This window comes from Protomyctophum bolini (assembly GCF_963924005.1).
Source record: "Protomyctophum bolini genome assembly, chromosome: 2".
Classification (NCBI taxonomy): domain Eukaryota; kingdom Metazoa; phylum Chordata; class Actinopteri; order Myctophiformes; family Myctophidae; genus Protomyctophum; species Protomyctophum bolini.
Genome location: NC_137863.1, coordinates 44,057,134 through 44,075,801, shown reverse-complemented (window position 1 = coordinate 44,075,801; position 18,668 = coordinate 44,057,134). Strand labels below are relative to the sequence as shown.

Below are 18,668 nucleotides of genomic sequence, written 5' to 3'. Positions count from 1 at the left end.
ATTTTATATAATGCAAATAATTACACATACTCAAGGCCCTGTTTCATACTTCGGCACACAACAGTATACGACAGTTTTTTTCCGCAGATTTTAGAAAATCTTTGAAAACGTTTTTCCTCCTCCAAAAATGAGACTTTTATTAAAAAATCAATTTAGTTTTTTCATATAATAGATTAAATTGATTCGTTCAATTAACTGTTACACCCCCTACTTGTGTGCAAGGGCTGGACTGCAGGACAAGAATTCGGCCCGGGCATTTTCGCGCGATTTTGGCCCAGACCGGCCCACCACCACAAGAGGACACAATAATTTGTGTCCTCTTCTTCTGATAGCTTTTCTGATATCCAGGGACGTGCAGAGAGTGTTATAGAGAGGGGCAGGGGGCTAAAATCCCGTAAGAGGGCACTTATGTGGACAAAAATAGCAGATCTATACACGCTCTCAAAGCGTCACCGCTATTTCCGGGGAGCAACCCAGAACTCTTTAGCTATAGTGGGGATGCTGTGTATACGACATGGATTTCTAAACAAATTTGTTCAATGCTGCGTTCAAGTTCAGGAGACTTCGGGGGTTTCCAGCCTTCCAGCATGGCATGGAAAGGAGTGGCATTTGCATTTCTTTCACCGATAGTAAACGCTGCCTTCGTTGGTCTGTTTTACAGACGGGTATAACAAGGCTATACTTGTGTGAACACCTCTGACCTCTCTTCTCTTCTCCTCTCCCGTCCCTGTCTCGTCTCGTCTCGTCTCAGAGCTGGTCAGAGAGACCACCTCGGCTCACCTGGCTCTGCTGGTGCCCAAGAACATCTCGGCCTTCCCGTCCAACGGCGAGCGCTTCACCGAGGGCCACATCGACGTGTGGTGGATCGTCCACGACGGAGGCATGCTGATGCTCCTCCCCTTCCTCCTCCGCCAGCACAAGGTATATACACTGTCACGACGTGCACTTTAACCCACACATCAAAATATCACACCACTAATGCTCACACATCAATGGTTTATTTACAAACCCAACCCAATTATCATTTTTAAACAAAATGACACCAGAGGGGTTTAATAACAAAATGATAGACAATAGGCCTACGGTGGAATATGACATCAAAGCATTTAAGAAATAAGTTGCTTACACCGTCCCGTCCCACTTGTCCCACACAAGTGATACTGAAATTCTGCACTACTACTTTTACTTTTGGTACTTTACGTACATTTTGACGCCAATACTTTGGTACTTTTAACCGAGTATACATTTTGAATCCCCCGACTTTTACTCGTAACAGAGTATTCCTATACATTGCAGTATTTATATTAGGGCTGCGAATCTTTAGGTGTCCCACGATTCAATTCCGATTCTTGGGGTGACGATTCGATTCAAAAACGATCTTTTCGATTTTTCCGATTCTCGATTCAAAAAAGTTTTTTTTTCGATTCTAAAGCAGTTTCTTTATTTTTATTAAAAACAATTAAATAGAATTTTAGCATGATCTACTCCAGTCTTCTGGCATGAAAGCAGAGTACATTTAGTAAAAAGCTTGTGTAATTGTAAAGGTTTTATAAACTGAATGATTTAAAGTAAGAATTTAGAGTAAGAACACGTCTCATTTATTTAGCTTGCACAAATTTGAACCAGTACAAAAGTTACAAAATCTCTTCTCACTCAATACCAGAACAATACATTAGTACAGGTGTAAAATAAATACAATTGGCAGGCTTAGCTTAGCTGGTAGTAAATGCACTATGCAGAAACCCAGGCCATAATGCATTGCATCGATTTTTGGAAAATGAGAATCGATTCTGAATCGGACGGCATTAGAATCGCGATTCTAACTCGAATCGATTTTTTTTGACAGGCCTAATTTATATGCTTTTACTCAAGTAAAAAAAAGATGTGAGTACTTCTTCTTCCACCACTGAGTGGTCACCGGTTGCATTTTTTGCTTCTCAGGTGTGGAGGAAGTGCAAGATGCGCATCTTCACCGTGGCCCAGATGGACGACAACAGCATCCAGATGAAGAAGGACCTCACCACGTTCCTCTACCATCTGCGTATCGACGCCATGGTCGAAGTCGTAGAAATGGTGAGCATTAACCAGGGGGGCAGTCAGACAGATATTTTGTGAAGCCACTAAGGAAATGAAAGTTCATATAATGGCCTGTTGTGGCGCTGTCATTGGACCCAGAAAAACCCCATAGCCCCATAGAAGTCCATGTATTTGGGCCCAACTTCACCTAGACTGTATCACCTTAATAAACATGGTCATGAATACTTTCTGCTTCCAGTCACTAGTTTAAAGTCTCATTTCTAATGTCATAATATTCTTTTTGGAAAATTATGGTCCCATTAATTAAAAGAATGACCATAAAGTTGCGTATGTTCTGAGGGGCGTGGCTACCGTTACAGTCTATGATAGGGATTCCCCTCCCACTCGAGTCAAAATAAAAACCAACGGAGAAGAAGGGGGGAAGTCCCGCCTCGTTGTCTGGGCCAGCCAATGGCCAGCTGGGCCAAAACGGATCTAGAAAGATGGCGACTTCCATTGCAAGGACTGACAGGCTTCATTTTACGTTCATGTTAGACCCTGGGAACGCTTTGTCCATATTTTTTACAGTCTATGGCATTAACCAAATTTTGGCCTTGGACGACGTGTATGTCGACATGTATCAAAACCGCGGGGTTGCCTTGGACATGTATGTCTTTTTTATTGATATATAAAAATGTAAAAAAAAATCGGATTTTCTCTCCTAATATCCGATAATCCGAATATCGTGATATTATCATTATCGAGGTTTGCCACATATATAGTGTCGTGAGGTACCCATATCGTCCCCTACCCCTACTGTTCACCGTTTTCAAAGCATTTGTAATGATTAACATTTACCATTCTCTACTGACTAAGAAGCCACTTAGGCCTCATTCACACGTGCTAGGAGCTTGTAGATCTGCTATTTTTCAATAGCTAAAATGATGCGTTCGTTCCTCTGACACGCACACACGCGCAGACAGCATTATACATTCACAGAAAACCACCCCATAATAGCACTACTGACAACTGAATGGCTGTTTTCATTGTACCTACCTGGAGAGATTAATGTACTTCGACTTTGACTGTATTGAACTACATTACCTTCTGTGAGCAACGATTATTCCCAGGGAGACCATTACATTGTAGCCAAAATGATAAGCTCCGGGTTAACACAGGACAAGAAATAATGGGTGTTTAAGTCTGATAAGTTGCCGAAGGAGTTCTTTCAGAGGGCAGACGGATCAGATTGATCAAATGGACTTCTGGAGAGAACACCGAACAGACAAAATATGAGGAAAGTCACGCAGGGCGCCTGACTGCTTAAAAAGTGCTTTGTGCGTTGGCATTTTCACATCCATTTTCCCCCAGTTCTCTTTATCACAGAGCATTATGCTCAGATGAATGCTCTGGCATTTTGACTATTTCCAATGTTTTTTGTCTTTCCAGGGTTTCGATAAGAGAAATAATGGGCCCATGATATATCTGTCTTCCCTCCTCTGTAGCAAGACAGCGATATCTCAGCCTACACCTACGAGAAGACCCTGGTGATGGAGCAACGCTCGCAGATCCTCAAGCAGATCAACCTGACCAAGACCGAGCGTGAGAGAGAGGTAAGAGAAAGACATCGTTTTATTCAAGGTTATCTTAAGGATTCTTTGGGTGTCTATAACTCTGTGCCAATTCTTCTGTGCAGTGCATTTCAGAGTTTCACTCGATTTCACTCGACTTGGTTCGACTTTTGTTTTGCTTTGACTTGACGGGGCCCACCACTGGTGGGCCATGAGGAAATGATGAAAGTATACATTAAAAAAAAATCCATCTGATGACTTCAAGGGTTAGTTCCAATTTTAAAGCTGAATATTAAGTAGTTCCGGTCATTTTGTTGGTGGTCTGGGGGGCCACACATTATTAAAATAAATTAATCCACACTTGTTATAGTATTGTTGACCTTTTCTACCATAAAGCGCAACTTTCGTTCAACTATAGAACTGAAATGAAATAAAGGATTTTTCTACCTCAACTGCACAGAGCTGCCTTGGATCTTCTTTAAAGTTTCGCCAACTCAAAGGTATAGAACCTTTAAAGAACGCGTGTGCTGTAAGTGTAATAAGTGGTGGGTGGGCACCCCACCCAATTTTTCCAATTTGTGGGTGTCATTTTGAAAACAAAATGGGGTCAGCAGCATAGTGTTTTCAAATGTCTCTGTTTTTTTATGGAGACAGAAATAGCAGAGCAGTGTGGTTACAAATGTAGCAAAAACAAAAGTCATAGAATGAAAAAACGTGGATATAGTGCTCCGCAGTGTTGTTTTTGATTTTAGTTTTAGTCATAGTCTTTGGAATAGTTTTCATCTAGTTTTAGTCACATTTTAGTCACCTGGTGTTAGTCTAGTTTTAGTCGACTAAAATGTATTTTGGTGGGCACTGATGCCGTCATACGGACTGTTTTTACACAAAATAGCCGATCTACAAGCACAGTAGATCTTGCTATTTTCAGCATGATGCAACCAAGTGTAAAATGACTTATACTTGATCTCTTGTCCACTAGTCCCTTCCTAACATTTTAGCCTAGTTTTTATTTGTTTACGAAATTGTCAGTATATTTAGTCTTATAGTTTTAGTCATCGTAGCTTAGTTGTCATTTAGTTTAGTTTAGTTAAGTTTAGTCAAAGTTTAGTTTTAGTCGACGAAAACATGGAGGTTACTTTAGTAACCATGGTTCTTTAAGTAAGTGAGCGAAATATTTTGCTCTATGGGAGGTTTTCCTTTCCAAAACCGAGGTGCAGAACTTCATTTATGAACTTTACTTTTACGTAGACGAAAATTTTTCGACTTAGTTTTAGTCGACGAAAACAACCCTTTTATCCTGTGTTCTCGTTCGTTTGTCTGCCGCCGCGCAGATCCAGAGCATCACGGATTCCTCCCGCGGGTCCATCCGCCGCAAGAACCCGGCCGCCGTCACCACCCAGCTGAGTGTGACCGAGGACCCACCGGGCGGAAGCAAGGAAGAGAAGCCTGAAGAGGAGGTATATATGATTTATGACTCTGTTTATCATCTGGTTCATTTCATTATGTTCTTAAAGGTATATTCAGTGATTTCACTCAAAAAACCTTTTTTTTTGGCTGTGGGACCTAAGCCTTTCATCCAATCAGGATAGAGAGCCAAAAATGAAACCTAAGGTTTTTTTGACCCCCAGGGGTTAACTGGGGACACGGAGGAACTCCTTATATGGTCAGCACACTCTATAGTAGGGAGGATTATCACAAAAATTAAGTGATATTTGAATTAAGTGAAATCACTGAATATACCTTTAACTCAATCATTTTTAGCCCATGATTTTGTAAACCCATTTCTTTCACCCCTGTGTCAATTATCTAATGTATAATCCTGGGGCTCTATACACTCCCTCCGCCAACCTGGGGAGAGCAACGGACTGACCTCATGTTTCCTTCTATGCATGAGAGGAGTCCAAGCCGCTTCTTTTCACCTGACGGGGGGTGGGGGGTGGGGGGGTTTCCCTGGCTGGACGTATAGCGCGTGGCAGGAACACGTTATTCCAAGATCTTGTTCACTTTAGAGGTTATTTCAAAAGAACCTTTTAATTACAAATTATATAAGCAGCAGATCCACAATCTCGCGAGGATTGCACCACTCGCTTCACACGGGTGTGATTTTTGTTTCATATTATACCTCATATACTGCAACTGCAATTATGATGTATTAGTAGTATTATTAATATCATAGTTTAGTTAAACTTAAAACGGCACTATGTAACCTTTTTTTTAATGAATAAAATTACATTTTGTCCAATTTTTGGTTGTGTGAGATCCGGCGCGCGACAAAGTATATAAATCAGGCTTTTAATCCATTTTGGGCCGGCGGGGACCCCTTTTGGTGTTATAGCGTTACGTTATGCTTTAGCTATTTGACAAAATAGCAGATCTACAAGCTCGTAGCGCGCCACCGAGTGGCGCGCTACGAGCTTGTATAGGTCTGCTATTTTTGGAAAAATCAAAGAACGACTGACATAATAGAAACACAGCTTTTTCAGAAAACTCTCAGGATGTAGAAGACACTTTTTAGAATCTGATCTTAGCCCCTTCTCTCATCTCTCTCCTCTCTCACACACACACACACACACACACACACACACATGTGGTCGACTTCACCCGCACGCCCGCATTCTCCACCACCACCTCGACTTTGGCTCACACACTCTCAACCATCTCTCCTCTCGTCTCTCGTCGCTCATCAAGCTATATCTTCGTCGTCGTCGTCATCTCTCAGTCAAAGTCGTCCTCTTCTTCTCCTTCCTCCTTCCAGGTGCAGCTCATCCACGACAACACCACTCCGGCCAGCCCCGCCACCCCGGCCGCCACCCCTGGGGCTCCGCCCACAGGGGGGGCGGAGCCCCAGAGCCCCGGAGAGCAGGTCCAGATGACCTGGACGGAGAAGTGCGACGGGGAGGGGACGCCCAAGAAGAAGCCGCCGGGCGGCGGCGGCGGGGGCGGGGGCGGCGCAGCCACGCCCGAGGGCATCAAAGATATCTTCAACATGAAGCCGTGAGTTTTATGTTTATAGGACAGTTGGTTCTCAAACGTTTTCATATCACGGTAAACCCCCCTCAAATGAACACTTATTTATCCGCGGACCCCCCCATTTGAAAACCGTTTGAAGGACCCCCCCTCCCATGAGTAAGACTTTCACGGTTCTAGACTTCTAGCAGTGATTTTCAACCATTCTTTTCCATTACAAGGACCCGTAGTTTGATATGCATTAGGGCTAGTACGGACAGACCTCGATTTAATGGGATTTCTATCTCTGGGAACCCAATTTATAATTGTAAAAAATCTATGTTTAATTTAACTCTGAGAGTGTATATACCCAAATGGAACCAAACCTGGTTCCATTTGTACACTCTCTGAGTTACGGCTAATCCAGTCAAACCCCTATAAATAGTCAAGCACACAGACTTCATTATTTTTGTGCTACACTGGTGTCTACTAGTACAAATGCTATTAACGTTGAGAGGCTGCAGTTTCTTCCATCTGTGAAATGTAAAGCTGCAATGCATAATGTTTGGTATGGCACTGATGTGACCATGTGTTTCTCTTCTCGCCATGCTGCAGTGAGTGGGAGAACCTGTAAGTATTATTGAAGTCCATATGAAGCTCCAACTCATACATTCTCATACTATATGGACCAAGTTAACCAGTCAGTTAACCAGTCAGTTAACCAGTCAGTTAACCAGTCAGTCACATGGATGCATGTGGAGGATGAGGTCATTAATGTGTCAATGAGCTTCCATCACCCTATTAACGATTTAGGAGCTGAAAGACGCTTTGAATCATAATACAATCATTTAGGGCTGGCTGGGTGATAAGCATATAGTACTGTATACGTGTTTATCAAATGATTTATGGTCATGTTTCACCAGGAGCCTGGATTGCTTGGTTCTATAGGTATAAAATGTGTTGTGTGGGGCGATAGCCCCTCCTATATTCAGCTATTAGTGTAGATTTTCATCTTACACACAAACAAAATTAAATTCCCATTGACAACGAATGGAGACTTTTATACGTCATGTGTGTCTGAGCAAATAGACGTGTTACGTCATGATGATGTACGTTGATAAGAGCACGCCTCACTTCACACGGGTGTGTTTTCTTTGAAATCTCTATGGGAAAACTTTATGGGTTTTCTACCTGTGACGCCACAAAATGGCCACCACTGCTATATGCCCTATAGCTGATCTTAAAGTTGAGCAATCGTAGCTATTTCTTTTAAATAGCTACTAAAAGGTTACCTACACAATACGTGATTAAAACTAGTATGAATCCAAATGACCAGATGATATCCAGTCTCATATGACGTTGCCCCATAGCCTTATCATTAGGACTCTTTGGATCTGGGATGGTTTAGCATGTTGTTAGACTGTGTGTGTGTGTGTGAAGGTGATTTCAACCTGTTGTGTATTCCACCAGGAACCAGTCCAACGTGCGCCGCATGCACACGGCGCTCAGATTGAACGAGGTCATCATCAAGAAGTCCTCGGAAGCCAAGCTGGTGCTCCTCAACATGCCCGGAGCTCCCAAGAACAGGATGGGCGACGAGAACTGTATCCTTCAATTCTCCTGGGTTTCGCTTTACACATTTTGACATTTTGGGTGTAGATAAAAAAATCACACCTGTGTGAACCGAGTGGTGCAACTCCCCTCTCTCTCTCTCCCCCCCCCCCTCCTCTCTCTCTCTCTCTCTCTCTCTCTCTCTCTCTCTCTCTCTCATTAGCAGGCAGCAAACACAGCACTACCCCTCTCTCTGTTTCTGGCGCCCCCTACTGGTATCAATAAGTCACATACTATCGTTCCAATTTCACGCATGCGCACACCACTCGTGCTCATGGCCACTGATACAAACAAACAAACAAACAGGTAGGTACACGGACACGGACATTGCTGGTTGTAGGAGTGGTTGCACCACTCAAAAAAAAACATATTAGTTTACGGTTTCAGAGCGACCAGGGCGCACATTTTTAACTTGTTTCATAAAACACGCGTTTTTTATATTTCTAAATGTGTCCAAAAACTACAGGGCTATATATTTCTGTGGCCTCTCTCGTGCAACACCAACAAGCGAGCGTCGACTCGTATAACCCTCACCGTTTGTTTTGAGAGGGCCAGGCAGGAATGTTGTCACTCGTCGCAGGAAACTGTGAGGAACATTTATTAGCGTCGTAAAATCAGCGATCCTATCCATCCTCCGCCGAGGTATACAGTATGCTACTGTGGTCGTCTGGACTGAACAAATTTAACACATTCTGACCGGGAACCCGTTTTGGTGTTAGCATCATGTTATGCTTTAGCTATTGAAAAATAGCAGATCTACAAGCTCATAGCGCGCCACCGAGTGGCGCGATACGAGCTTGTAGGTCTGCTATTTTTGAAAAATCGAAGAACGACTGACATTTTTTAGAATCTGATCTCAGGTCAGAATGGGTTAATCAGACCAGTGTGTGTCCAGTGGAAACCTCGTATGAATCTGATCTCAGGTCAGAATGGGTTAACTCACCAGTGACAGCGGTGTCGTGTAAATGAAGAACTGAGGCCTTCCCCGCAGAAATTGGCAAGCTCACAACGAGGTGCCGGTTGCAACGCAGGCTTGTAGATATATCTAGGCTATTTCTGGCGTGTGACAGGCTTTTAAAGTGCCATTACATAATACATTGCCTTGTCTGCAAGAACTTCTGTTTAATGATAGATACTATAATATGTTTAACAAATTTGTTGTTTTTCTGAACTGCCCACTACAGCCCTCCTATATGAGACACTGACCGAGTAGAAAATAATTGCGCCATTATTAGTGAGGACCTATTATTATGAAGACTAGAATTTCGGCCCCCTTCGGGGACCTCATCCCAGTGTCGTTGCAGCGCAACATGGGAAGAAAGAAATTGCGGGAGTTGACAGACGCCACTTCATGTTTCAGCTGTGTTTTTAAACTCAGTAGTGTGCCCTGCACACAGCGCACACTCGCAATTGCAGCTGGAGGGCGACGCGACACACACACACGCCCACACACACACAGAGCGATGTGTGGATAAATCACTGAGTTTTTTCCACTTTTGATCTAAGGGGGCAGAGAGGTTGATTTAGGGGGGCAAACACCCCTTTACCCCCCCCCCCCCCCCCCCCGTGGCGCCAGGCCTGCAAATCCAGAAGTATTATTTCCACATTATAAAGTCCATGCACTGTAGTGAATAGCATTTATCCATTTAGATATATTGAATTACTTATTTTTACACAGGAACATAATGTGTGTCTTTACAATAACTGTAATGTAACAATAATACTAATAATGTAATGTATTAATTATTTAATTAACGAATTAAATAACCTTATTTTATTCTGAAGGCAACCGGATGTCTTAAATTAGCTAGCTCTCAAACAGGAAGTTCTAAATTTGCTTATTAGACGGAGCCAACTCGCAGGCAGTGCCTCAGCCCAGATGCAAGAGAGGATCGTTACAGGATTGTATAGGACACCAGTTTTGGTGTGACACAGACGGCTACCACATATAGCTTCATACTGGGTGAAAGTGTCCTTCCAAAAATTATTTTGTCGCTCGAAATTCTTATTCACAATGACATCGAGTTGAGGTGTTTGTGTTTTTAGGGTAATTGTTGCATAAGCGCTATTTCGCACTCGAGACCGGGCCATCTCCCTCCCCTGTGTCTGAAGCAGCTAGCATGGAAGCTATATGGATTATGGAAGCTTTCCCTCCGATTGCACACAACCATGCCGTTATCCACGCGTCCATCCGATTGCTTTTAATGTAAATGTCCCATCCACTGAGCAAAAGCGATATAAGCGCCTTATTCATTCATTCGATGCATTTGGGTGTGTGACATGTGTGGGGCTGTGCAGTGCTGTGGGCTTTCGGACGGAGCTGCTGTTCGAGTCGCTGAAAGGGGGAGGGGACTTGGGATGGCAGTGTAGAGTAGGCACGACATTGAGGGGTAGAAACCATCCCGGTCGCGTGGTTCATCTAACGCGTGTGTCACTGTGAAGGACTGGCCCCATTAAGTGAACGTAGTTGGCGAGACAGGAGCAGTGAAAGGGGGAGGGGCCTTCGGATGGCAGTGTAGAGTAGGCACGACATTGAGGGGTAGAAACCATCCCGGTCGCGTGGTTGATCTAACGCGTGTGTCACTGTGAAGGACTGGCCCCATTAAGTGAACGTAGTTGGCGTAGTAGACGCCAACATGACGATTCTGACGTAGGCTGTAGAGGTTGAGCAACAATAGCGTGTTTCAGAAAAGTAATATTTAAACGGTAAATAAGACATTTTTGGCGAATGCAATGTAGTCTATATGTTTTCTGGGAGTGTGGCGAATTTATTTTGCATATAGAGATGTGTGGTGAAAGTGTGGTTCGGTCGGAGAAAGCTGTTGGATAAACGGCCATGTGCTTATGTACCCCCTTTCTATTAGGGTAGCAGGATAGGTTGAAAAGTGGTAAAGTGGTCCTTTTAAGTAATGAATGGTTATCATTAAAGATGGGTCTTACGTTGCTTCAGTTGCCCGGTGAATTACGCAATATTTTCTAAACTGACTTTAATTTGGCCTTGGACCCCCATATCAAACGGGTCCACTGATATGAAAATGTAATTAATTTGTATCATTAATGTCCTAATCGCACATGAGAAATAGATTCATAGTGGCGATATTGGAACGGCGAATTGAATTATAGTGACAAAAGCCTCTAGCGCCACGGAGGAAAAAAAGGTGTAACGCGGAAACCTGTGGCCTGTAGAATGTTGCTACCATAGGTGCACGTCGCTACATGTATGGTGGCATTGCGTGTAGAGTGGTCCTAATGGGCAAAAGGAGGTGGCTGAAATGTGCCTGAATAATAGCGTTTTATAGTAACCGTACAATATGTGAAGAGATTGAGGTAATAAGCCTATAGTATAGAACCTTGGCAGAGTACTTGGAGAGAGCCACCGAGTGGCGCGCTACGAGCTTGTAGGTCTGCTATTTTTGAAAAAAAAATCGAAGAACGGCTGACATTTTTAGAATCTGATCTCAGGTCAGAATGGGTTAATAATCAGACCAGTGTGTGTCCCAGTGGAAACCTCGTATGAATCTGATCTCAGGTCAGAATGGGTTTTAACCTGTGGCACAGTGATGTTTGTCCGGTCAGACCGGGTCATTGTCACTCACACACACCTAAATCCTACACGAGGTTAAGTATTTATATACTCGAGAAGAAAAAAAAAAGACTTCATCCTGTACATGTGATCCAGGCACCCTCAGGGGTTATACTCGACAGACAGGGGTTCCAAATGGAACCCTTTGCAGGTCTGTGTGTAACTCTGAGAGTTAACGGGTCAAATCTGTTTTTATATATGCCAGGCCACAGAACCACTAGTATTAACCCATGAGGGTCGTGCATACATCAGAACATACAGTGTATAGTATAAGGTATTCTTTGGGTTGATTTCCTTGACCGTTTTCCCCCCCTCTCCCAGACATGGAGTTCCTCGAGGTCCTGACCGACGGTCTCAACCGGGTGCTCCTGGTTCGCGGAGGTGGCCGCGAGGTCATCACCATCTACTCTTGAGAGAGCAATCCCTCCCCCCCCTCCTCCTCCCCTCAACCCCATGCCCCCCCCACCCCCCCTTCATCGACCCCTAACCCCTATAGTCCCACACCCACACTGTGCTCAGACCTTACCTTCCCCACATCACGTCATATAATCACATCCAAACCGTGTCATTTATTTACGTTTTGGAAGTCCTCTCACGCCCACCAGTCAACAGCCCGAACAATGGCATTCTCTCCCCGTACAGAATGTCCCCCCCCCCTTCCTAGCTGATCTATAAGGTCACAACACGTTGCAGATGTGATGCGTCGTGGTCTTATGGATCCGTTATTTTTTTTTCACCCACGACATCGTTGTACGACGAAGCATAAAATCAGACATCGCATAGGAGACAAGCTGCTAAACGGCGATACAAACGTTAACCTATACTAGACGGCCAAACCGTTATACACTGGCTATACTTTTTGTATCTATGGCAGACTCTTTTTTTTTTTTAATCACCTCAAATCGTTTTTAGGAGTTCTTTAGACATTTTTTTTTTACCATGAGTGTTTTGCGTTAGTTTTCTTTAAGCATACAATCATTTGAAATAGACGGTCATGGGGCTGTTGGCTGAGGTGTGAACGTATAATACCGGTATGCATGTTTTTATCTGTCTTTCTTTTTAATCACAGCGGGCTATTTGAAGGTTGGACTTTTGTTAGCATGGTAGTGCCCACAGACTTCTCTGCAGCAAATTGTCTTCTGATGTCCAGCTGAAATGAGTTCGGAGTGTGTGCGCGGTCAAATCCACGCGTTTCCGGGTTTTCGACGCGAACGATCAGCTAAAACAGGAAAAAAAAGGTATAAAGACTGCTACCCACAGTCACGGGACAGTGGGTGGAAGGAAGAGGACACATGGCGGAACAGGCGGATGCTACAAGACTGTGAAAATCCCAGTGACATTTGAAGACTTTAATGGTACGTGGATCCATGACACTTTTTTTGAGCACTCCTTAACACGTCCATCCTTTCCTTGTGATTGTGTCATTTCTTTTAAGGTCGATTATGTTTTCCCTTCCATTCACCCGTATTATTGTATTTCTACTCGTCCCCATATGTTACTCTCTTTTAAGTGGCCCACTCAACCCAAAGTGTGCCACTTGTTAGTGCCAAAAAAAAACAACAAGGCTAGCTTGGTTTTTAGAGATTGACAACGTAATTAAACTGTGAATACTGCGTTTCCTAAAGCGGAGGGGCGGCCGTCCGACAGAGGAGTGTGTGGGGAGAGAGTATTAATGTGTCCCGTCGAGATCATCATTGTCAGATGCCAGCACACCCCCCCCCCCCGACCTCTCGTGTGGATCAAACTGACTGTAAATAATATAAAAGCTCTTGACGCGTTGTTCAGTATGAGTGTAGTATTTTTGTGACATACTAAAAAAAAAAAAAGCTTCTAGTGGAGAAAAATGTTCCTTCTCTCAAGAGGGTCAGCTCAAAAACTTGCTTTAGGCTCCTATCACTATGGTAACTGTCACTGTAACCTTTGACAAAGTACTGCACCTGCACTGTCCGCCACTGTGCAACAAGTGACATTTTAAATCCAATCCAGTCAAGTTCATTAAATGAACATTAAATGTGTTATTTTTCCATCTTAGAGAAACAAAATGTATTTGTTATGTTTATAGACAGAGGGTTACATACATATTTATGAAATAGTTATATGCCATTTTTTTTTAGACTTGTCACTCAAAGATATATTGGGTTTTTTTTTGCCAAATTTAGATATCCAACATGTGCCATATTATTATAAAGTATTTTTCAAAGATTAAATAGCAAACAAATTTCTATTGTTCAAATTAGAAGGAACAAAAGTGTGCTTTAATGATGGAGAGATGCCTACATGGAGTGGCAACGCTGTTTGGAAAGTTCCCCCGGTTACAGGATAATCAGTGACGTGTGTCAAATCAACCAACCTCTTGTTAGCCGAGGATTCCTGGAAATTGGAAGAAAATTGATTAGTTAGTATTTAATTTGAGCACTCATTGATTGTTCACGGGGGCACTGTCTGAACACAAGTTAAAGAAATATCGAGTTGCGCGTTCTGGAAGAGCAAATGGTATATCTGTAATAGCTAAGGGAACTCACTTGGTCCACAAGACAGAACTCTATGCAGTAGAACCTATACTAATGAGATTTTGTATCCTCTAGATTGGCATGAGCCAAACCAGGTCCTCGACCGTAGGAATGAATTGTTAGCAAAGTTTAAATCACATTTAAGTTCAAAAGTGTATCTTGAAAAAAAGGAATGTGCAATTGGTGAAATTAGGAACTCACATAATCATGTTATTTATTTTTACACATATATTTTGTATATGTAGATTTCATACGTCATGAATTCAGAACCATGTCACTCTGACCAAGGACAGAAATCACTGAGTGTTGACTTTATTTTCTTTTTCTTTTCTTCTGTTTTTGGTCATTTGCACTTGTAGTAGATCTATATAAATGAAAACATATAAATATATATATATATATACACCAACACACACACAGTAATATATACTGTATATACATTTATATACATATATACAGTATATATACAAATAGAGGCAAAACAAATTAGTTTATAGAGCTATTTAAACATTATTCAATGTTTTTTAAGTGGTGTTTGAATGTCAGACCATTATGTTGTGAATGCTGCTAGTATCAATAGATTTATTTGTACTGTACATAACGAGACACGAGTGAAGGAACATGACAAAAAGATCACGAGAAAAAAGGGTAAACGGCTTAAACAGACATACATATCATTGTTGCTCGTTGTCTCTCTGGACAGGGTTCCTCATTTAGTTTGTATTATAGTTTGGTGGTTCCCAAGCGGTGTGCTGAGGCACACTGGGGTGGTGTGCCGCCATGGGACAAGTCCAGCTGTGCTTTGGGATTGTGTGGCAACTATAACAGTATTACCGCAATATACACAACTATAACAAGTAGTTATAACTCATTTTTGAAATTGACTATATCAATAATTTGTACGTTCAATTTGCCAATACTATATATTTACCAAATGCTGTAATTTGGGCATGCCATTATGGGCGATTGTTTTTTTAAATTTACATTTACATTTGTACGTCTTTCACAGATAAACGTCGAGGAAATAGCCTATCTACAAAGCTCAAAAGGCAGCCACGATGCGACATATTTTGAGCGTGTAGATCAGCTATAGTTTCGCCATGAATACAGGTGTGCCTCGACTTGTCCATTGGTGTGCCTTATGCACAGAATTATTGAAAACCACTGTATTAGAGAACTAACTTTATGTTGAATACCTTGACGCAATATTACACTATAGGGTGCCATTTGTTTGGTTGGTCCAGGGGCAATTCCCCCAAGTTGTTTAATTCTTCTTTCTTTCTCTCTCTCTCTTTTTACAAAACTGCTTAGTCCCTTCTCTAATGTTATAGCTCAGTAAAGCAGTAAATCAAGTCCTATTGCAGGGGAAATATTCCATGAATTTGAGCATTCTGATTAGATAAAAAAAACAAACAACTAAAACGTTTAAGAATATGTTTCCTTTACATTTCTTTGAATTGTCTGTTAGTTGTTATAGGTTGTGAGAACACATCTACCTGTGGCACGTTACGTATTTGTTCAAGAGGCCATGCTGTAGGTCTTTTTTTAGAGACTCTTGGCGCCTCAGATCATCAGACATTTTCTTTCAAATACTTTGATCTTTACACATGATTATGTCCAATGTCTTGATGATGTCTTTGAAAAAAATAATAATAATACGTTTTGAAAGAATATGGCCTGTTTTGGGATTGTCACTCGAACATTGCCTGCATCGACTGAGCCTTTTAAAAATTTATTCTAAAGAAGAGATATCTGATATTTATTGGAACAGTTTACTGGGAAAATGAGATTTATTTATCAAAAATTATCAATGTGTTTTATAATTACTGTTTGCATGGTCTTACGTGGCGATATTTGTTTTTTAGTGGTTTCTATATCGTGATGAGTTCTATGTTCAAGGTGGTAGGCGGGGAAAGGGAATGTTTTCTCTTTCGAGGATCACAAAATGTCACTTAAAATTACAGATCGGAGAACCTGTTTGCCACGTGGCGACATAGCTTGACCTTGTAAACGAGTCTTTCGCAAAAAAAAAAGAAAAAAGTAAAGAGTATGAGTTCACATTATCGTTAGGCCTACTTGTCATATTTCAATCTTTGCTCAAGTAGTGAAATGTAACGAAAGCTTTTGAGTCAGCGAATGGATGGACCTCACGAACGGTCATTTCACCCTTTGTAAATAATCTTATTACTGCAGTCAGAAACACTGTAACCTACTACGATGTTGTCTTTCGTTGTTATACTGGTCTAATCACTGTGGACAGAGTCTTAGAGTTTTGTAAGATTATGTGCAATATTGTTCTCACATAGATGTTTTCGTTTATTTGATTTTTTTTTCTCCATTCCAGATATTGCTTTTGTTTCATTGTTTGCATTTAAACAGCTAGCAGTGCCACCAGTCAGTTAGTTCATCACTATGTTTGTCACCAGGTCTTATGGACCCTAAAAAAAAAGACCCTTAAGTGAAATTGTGGAAGTCGGCTGTCCCACAGTGCTCTCTGGTGGCATGGGTGTATATTACACCAGTTGTATGGGGTGTGACATGTTATTTAAGATAATAATCATATTACATCCATTAATACTGCAGTTTTGGGCTGCAATAAACTACCTACCTGTTCATTTTGTTGACATTTTTATCATTTATGTATTCTCTAGGTCAGTGAGGCATGCATCACAACTTCATTTTTTATTTTTATTTTATTTTCTCTTGCTATATTTCTAAAAAGAACCATAGTAAATGTTCAATCTATAGTGCTTGTCACTCTATCTGTGAGGTGAGCCTCCTCCAAAATACCATACCCCCCTCCCCCCCCCCCCCCCCTGTCACAAATCCACCCCCAGCTCTATACTTATAATATGTGATTGCAGTATAAATTCTGTAAAATGATCAAAGAATATAAAACAAGCGCTTCCAATACTGGTACTAGGCTCTGCTTGAACGACACACAAGGTGGTCAAAAAAATAAAACCAGCATGTTCCTTCCTCATCCCTACAGCCCATCAAGTGGAACAGATCAAATCTTTCGCCTGCACAAACTGTAGCATGAGACCAACCTGCCGGTGATCATTACAAAAGTCTCCATCCTCTAATGGATATTAAGGGCTCTGAAACACATCTGTTGCTGGGTTGAGGAGGCTATCCTTTTAGAAAAAAAACACATCTGTTGCTGGGTTTGAGGAGGCTATCCTTTTAGAAAAAAACACGTCTGTTGCTGGGTTTGAGGAGGCTGTCCTTTTTTTTAGAAAAGACACCATCAACGACCATTAAACTGGTATACGCAGTGCCTCACAAATTTTTGCTTTTGTTAAAACAGAAAGACGGAGAGAGCCAGAAAGCCTATAATAGCTCACATATAAGGTTTACAATTTTTAACCATGAATAATATCCTTGCTCAGACGCAAGCAGATCTGTGACTCAGAAGGTAAATTGAGTGCTGCTGCATTTGTTTCTAATGTATTTGTTTATTTATGAGTCAGTGTGATCTCTCTGGGAGTCTGGTGAGGAACAAAAATGAAGACACTATCCCGTGCAGTGCAAGCAGAGCCCTACTCCAGTTATGTTGTGTAACTCAATGCATGCATGCAGAAGACTTATTACTACACCTGAACAAGGTGCAGTATTGAAAATATATTGGGTGTTTGTGGTATATATAAAAAAAAAAAAAAGTATTTTGTTCTTCTCCGTTTATTTGAGACGTTTTCTTTCGGTAGTATGAGATGTTTGCTAGTATCTTCTTTTTTTTTTTTTTTTTTTTTTGACTGGCCAATCAGTGTATCCAAGATGAATGAATATATTACAGTACAAGATTCTATTTTTTATGGTAGATTTATTTGTTGCAAGAGGTCCTTTCAGATTGTTGTCAATTGTGTCGTATATATCCGCAGATAAACTGATTACCAAAGTATATTTCAGTTACATATGATAGGTGTGCAAATGTGTACTCCAATGAATTAGATACAACAAAATACTGATGAGTCATTGGCTGATTAAATAAATGGTTATTACTCTGACAATTGTTAAATAGGGGTTCTCTTTTTTTATTTTGAAAAATTGATAGTATTTAAATAATCAAAACTCTTCCAATGAACAGCACAGAAGCAAACTTATCAGCAAAGAATGTCTGCTTGCTGAGACATCACAGTACCTCAATAGTAAAAATTAGCTAAACAGGAGCTCATCTTAAATATGTTGATTCCCAGTCAGAATAACACACAAAGCTGCAATTAGAGTGCATTATAAGCTTTTGAAGATGCAAAATGATTTTTTTCCATTTAAATATATACACCCCAATCCAGAGGAAACCAACTCCTTATCTGGGTTTGTTTTTAATTCACTGGAGTCGTGGAAAAAACATTTTGTACGAGTGCTTGAAAATGGAATGGATGTAGTTACGAATTATATATAAATACAGTATATACGTGCACACAAATGTGT

General features: G+C 41.4%; 2 protein-coding genes across 2 annotated transcripts in view; one reads left to right on the top strand and one right to left on the bottom strand.

Annotated features, from left to right (window-relative positions):
* LOC308325875 (solute carrier family 12 member 5-like) overlaps positions 1-12,190 on the top strand; it is a gene marked incomplete at its 5' end in the record, with an annotated part of 28,359 nt that extends 16,169 nt beyond the window's left edge. Inside the window, 8 exons of the mRNA XM_080778608.1 lie at positions 752-921; positions 1,942-2,073; positions 3,522-3,629; positions 4,919-5,044; positions 6,343-6,581; positions 7,149-7,163; positions 8,004-8,137; positions 12,049-12,190. Coding sequence (XP_080634734.1) covers positions 752-921; positions 1,942-2,073; positions 3,522-3,629; positions 4,919-5,044; positions 6,343-6,581; positions 7,149-7,163; positions 8,004-8,137; positions 12,049-12,140 — 1,016 coding nt within the window. The 3' untranslated portion in view covers positions 12,141-12,190. The remainder of the gene's footprint in view (positions 1-751; positions 922-1,941; positions 2,074-3,521; positions 3,630-4,918; positions 5,045-6,342; positions 6,582-7,148; positions 7,164-8,003; positions 8,138-12,048) is intronic.
* slc12a5a (solute carrier family 12 member 5a) overlaps positions 1-18,668 on the bottom strand; it is a gene marked incomplete at both ends in the record, with an annotated part of 263,063 nt that overhangs the window by 54,770 nt on the left and 189,625 nt on the right. The gene's annotated exons all lie outside the window — the stretch shown is intronic.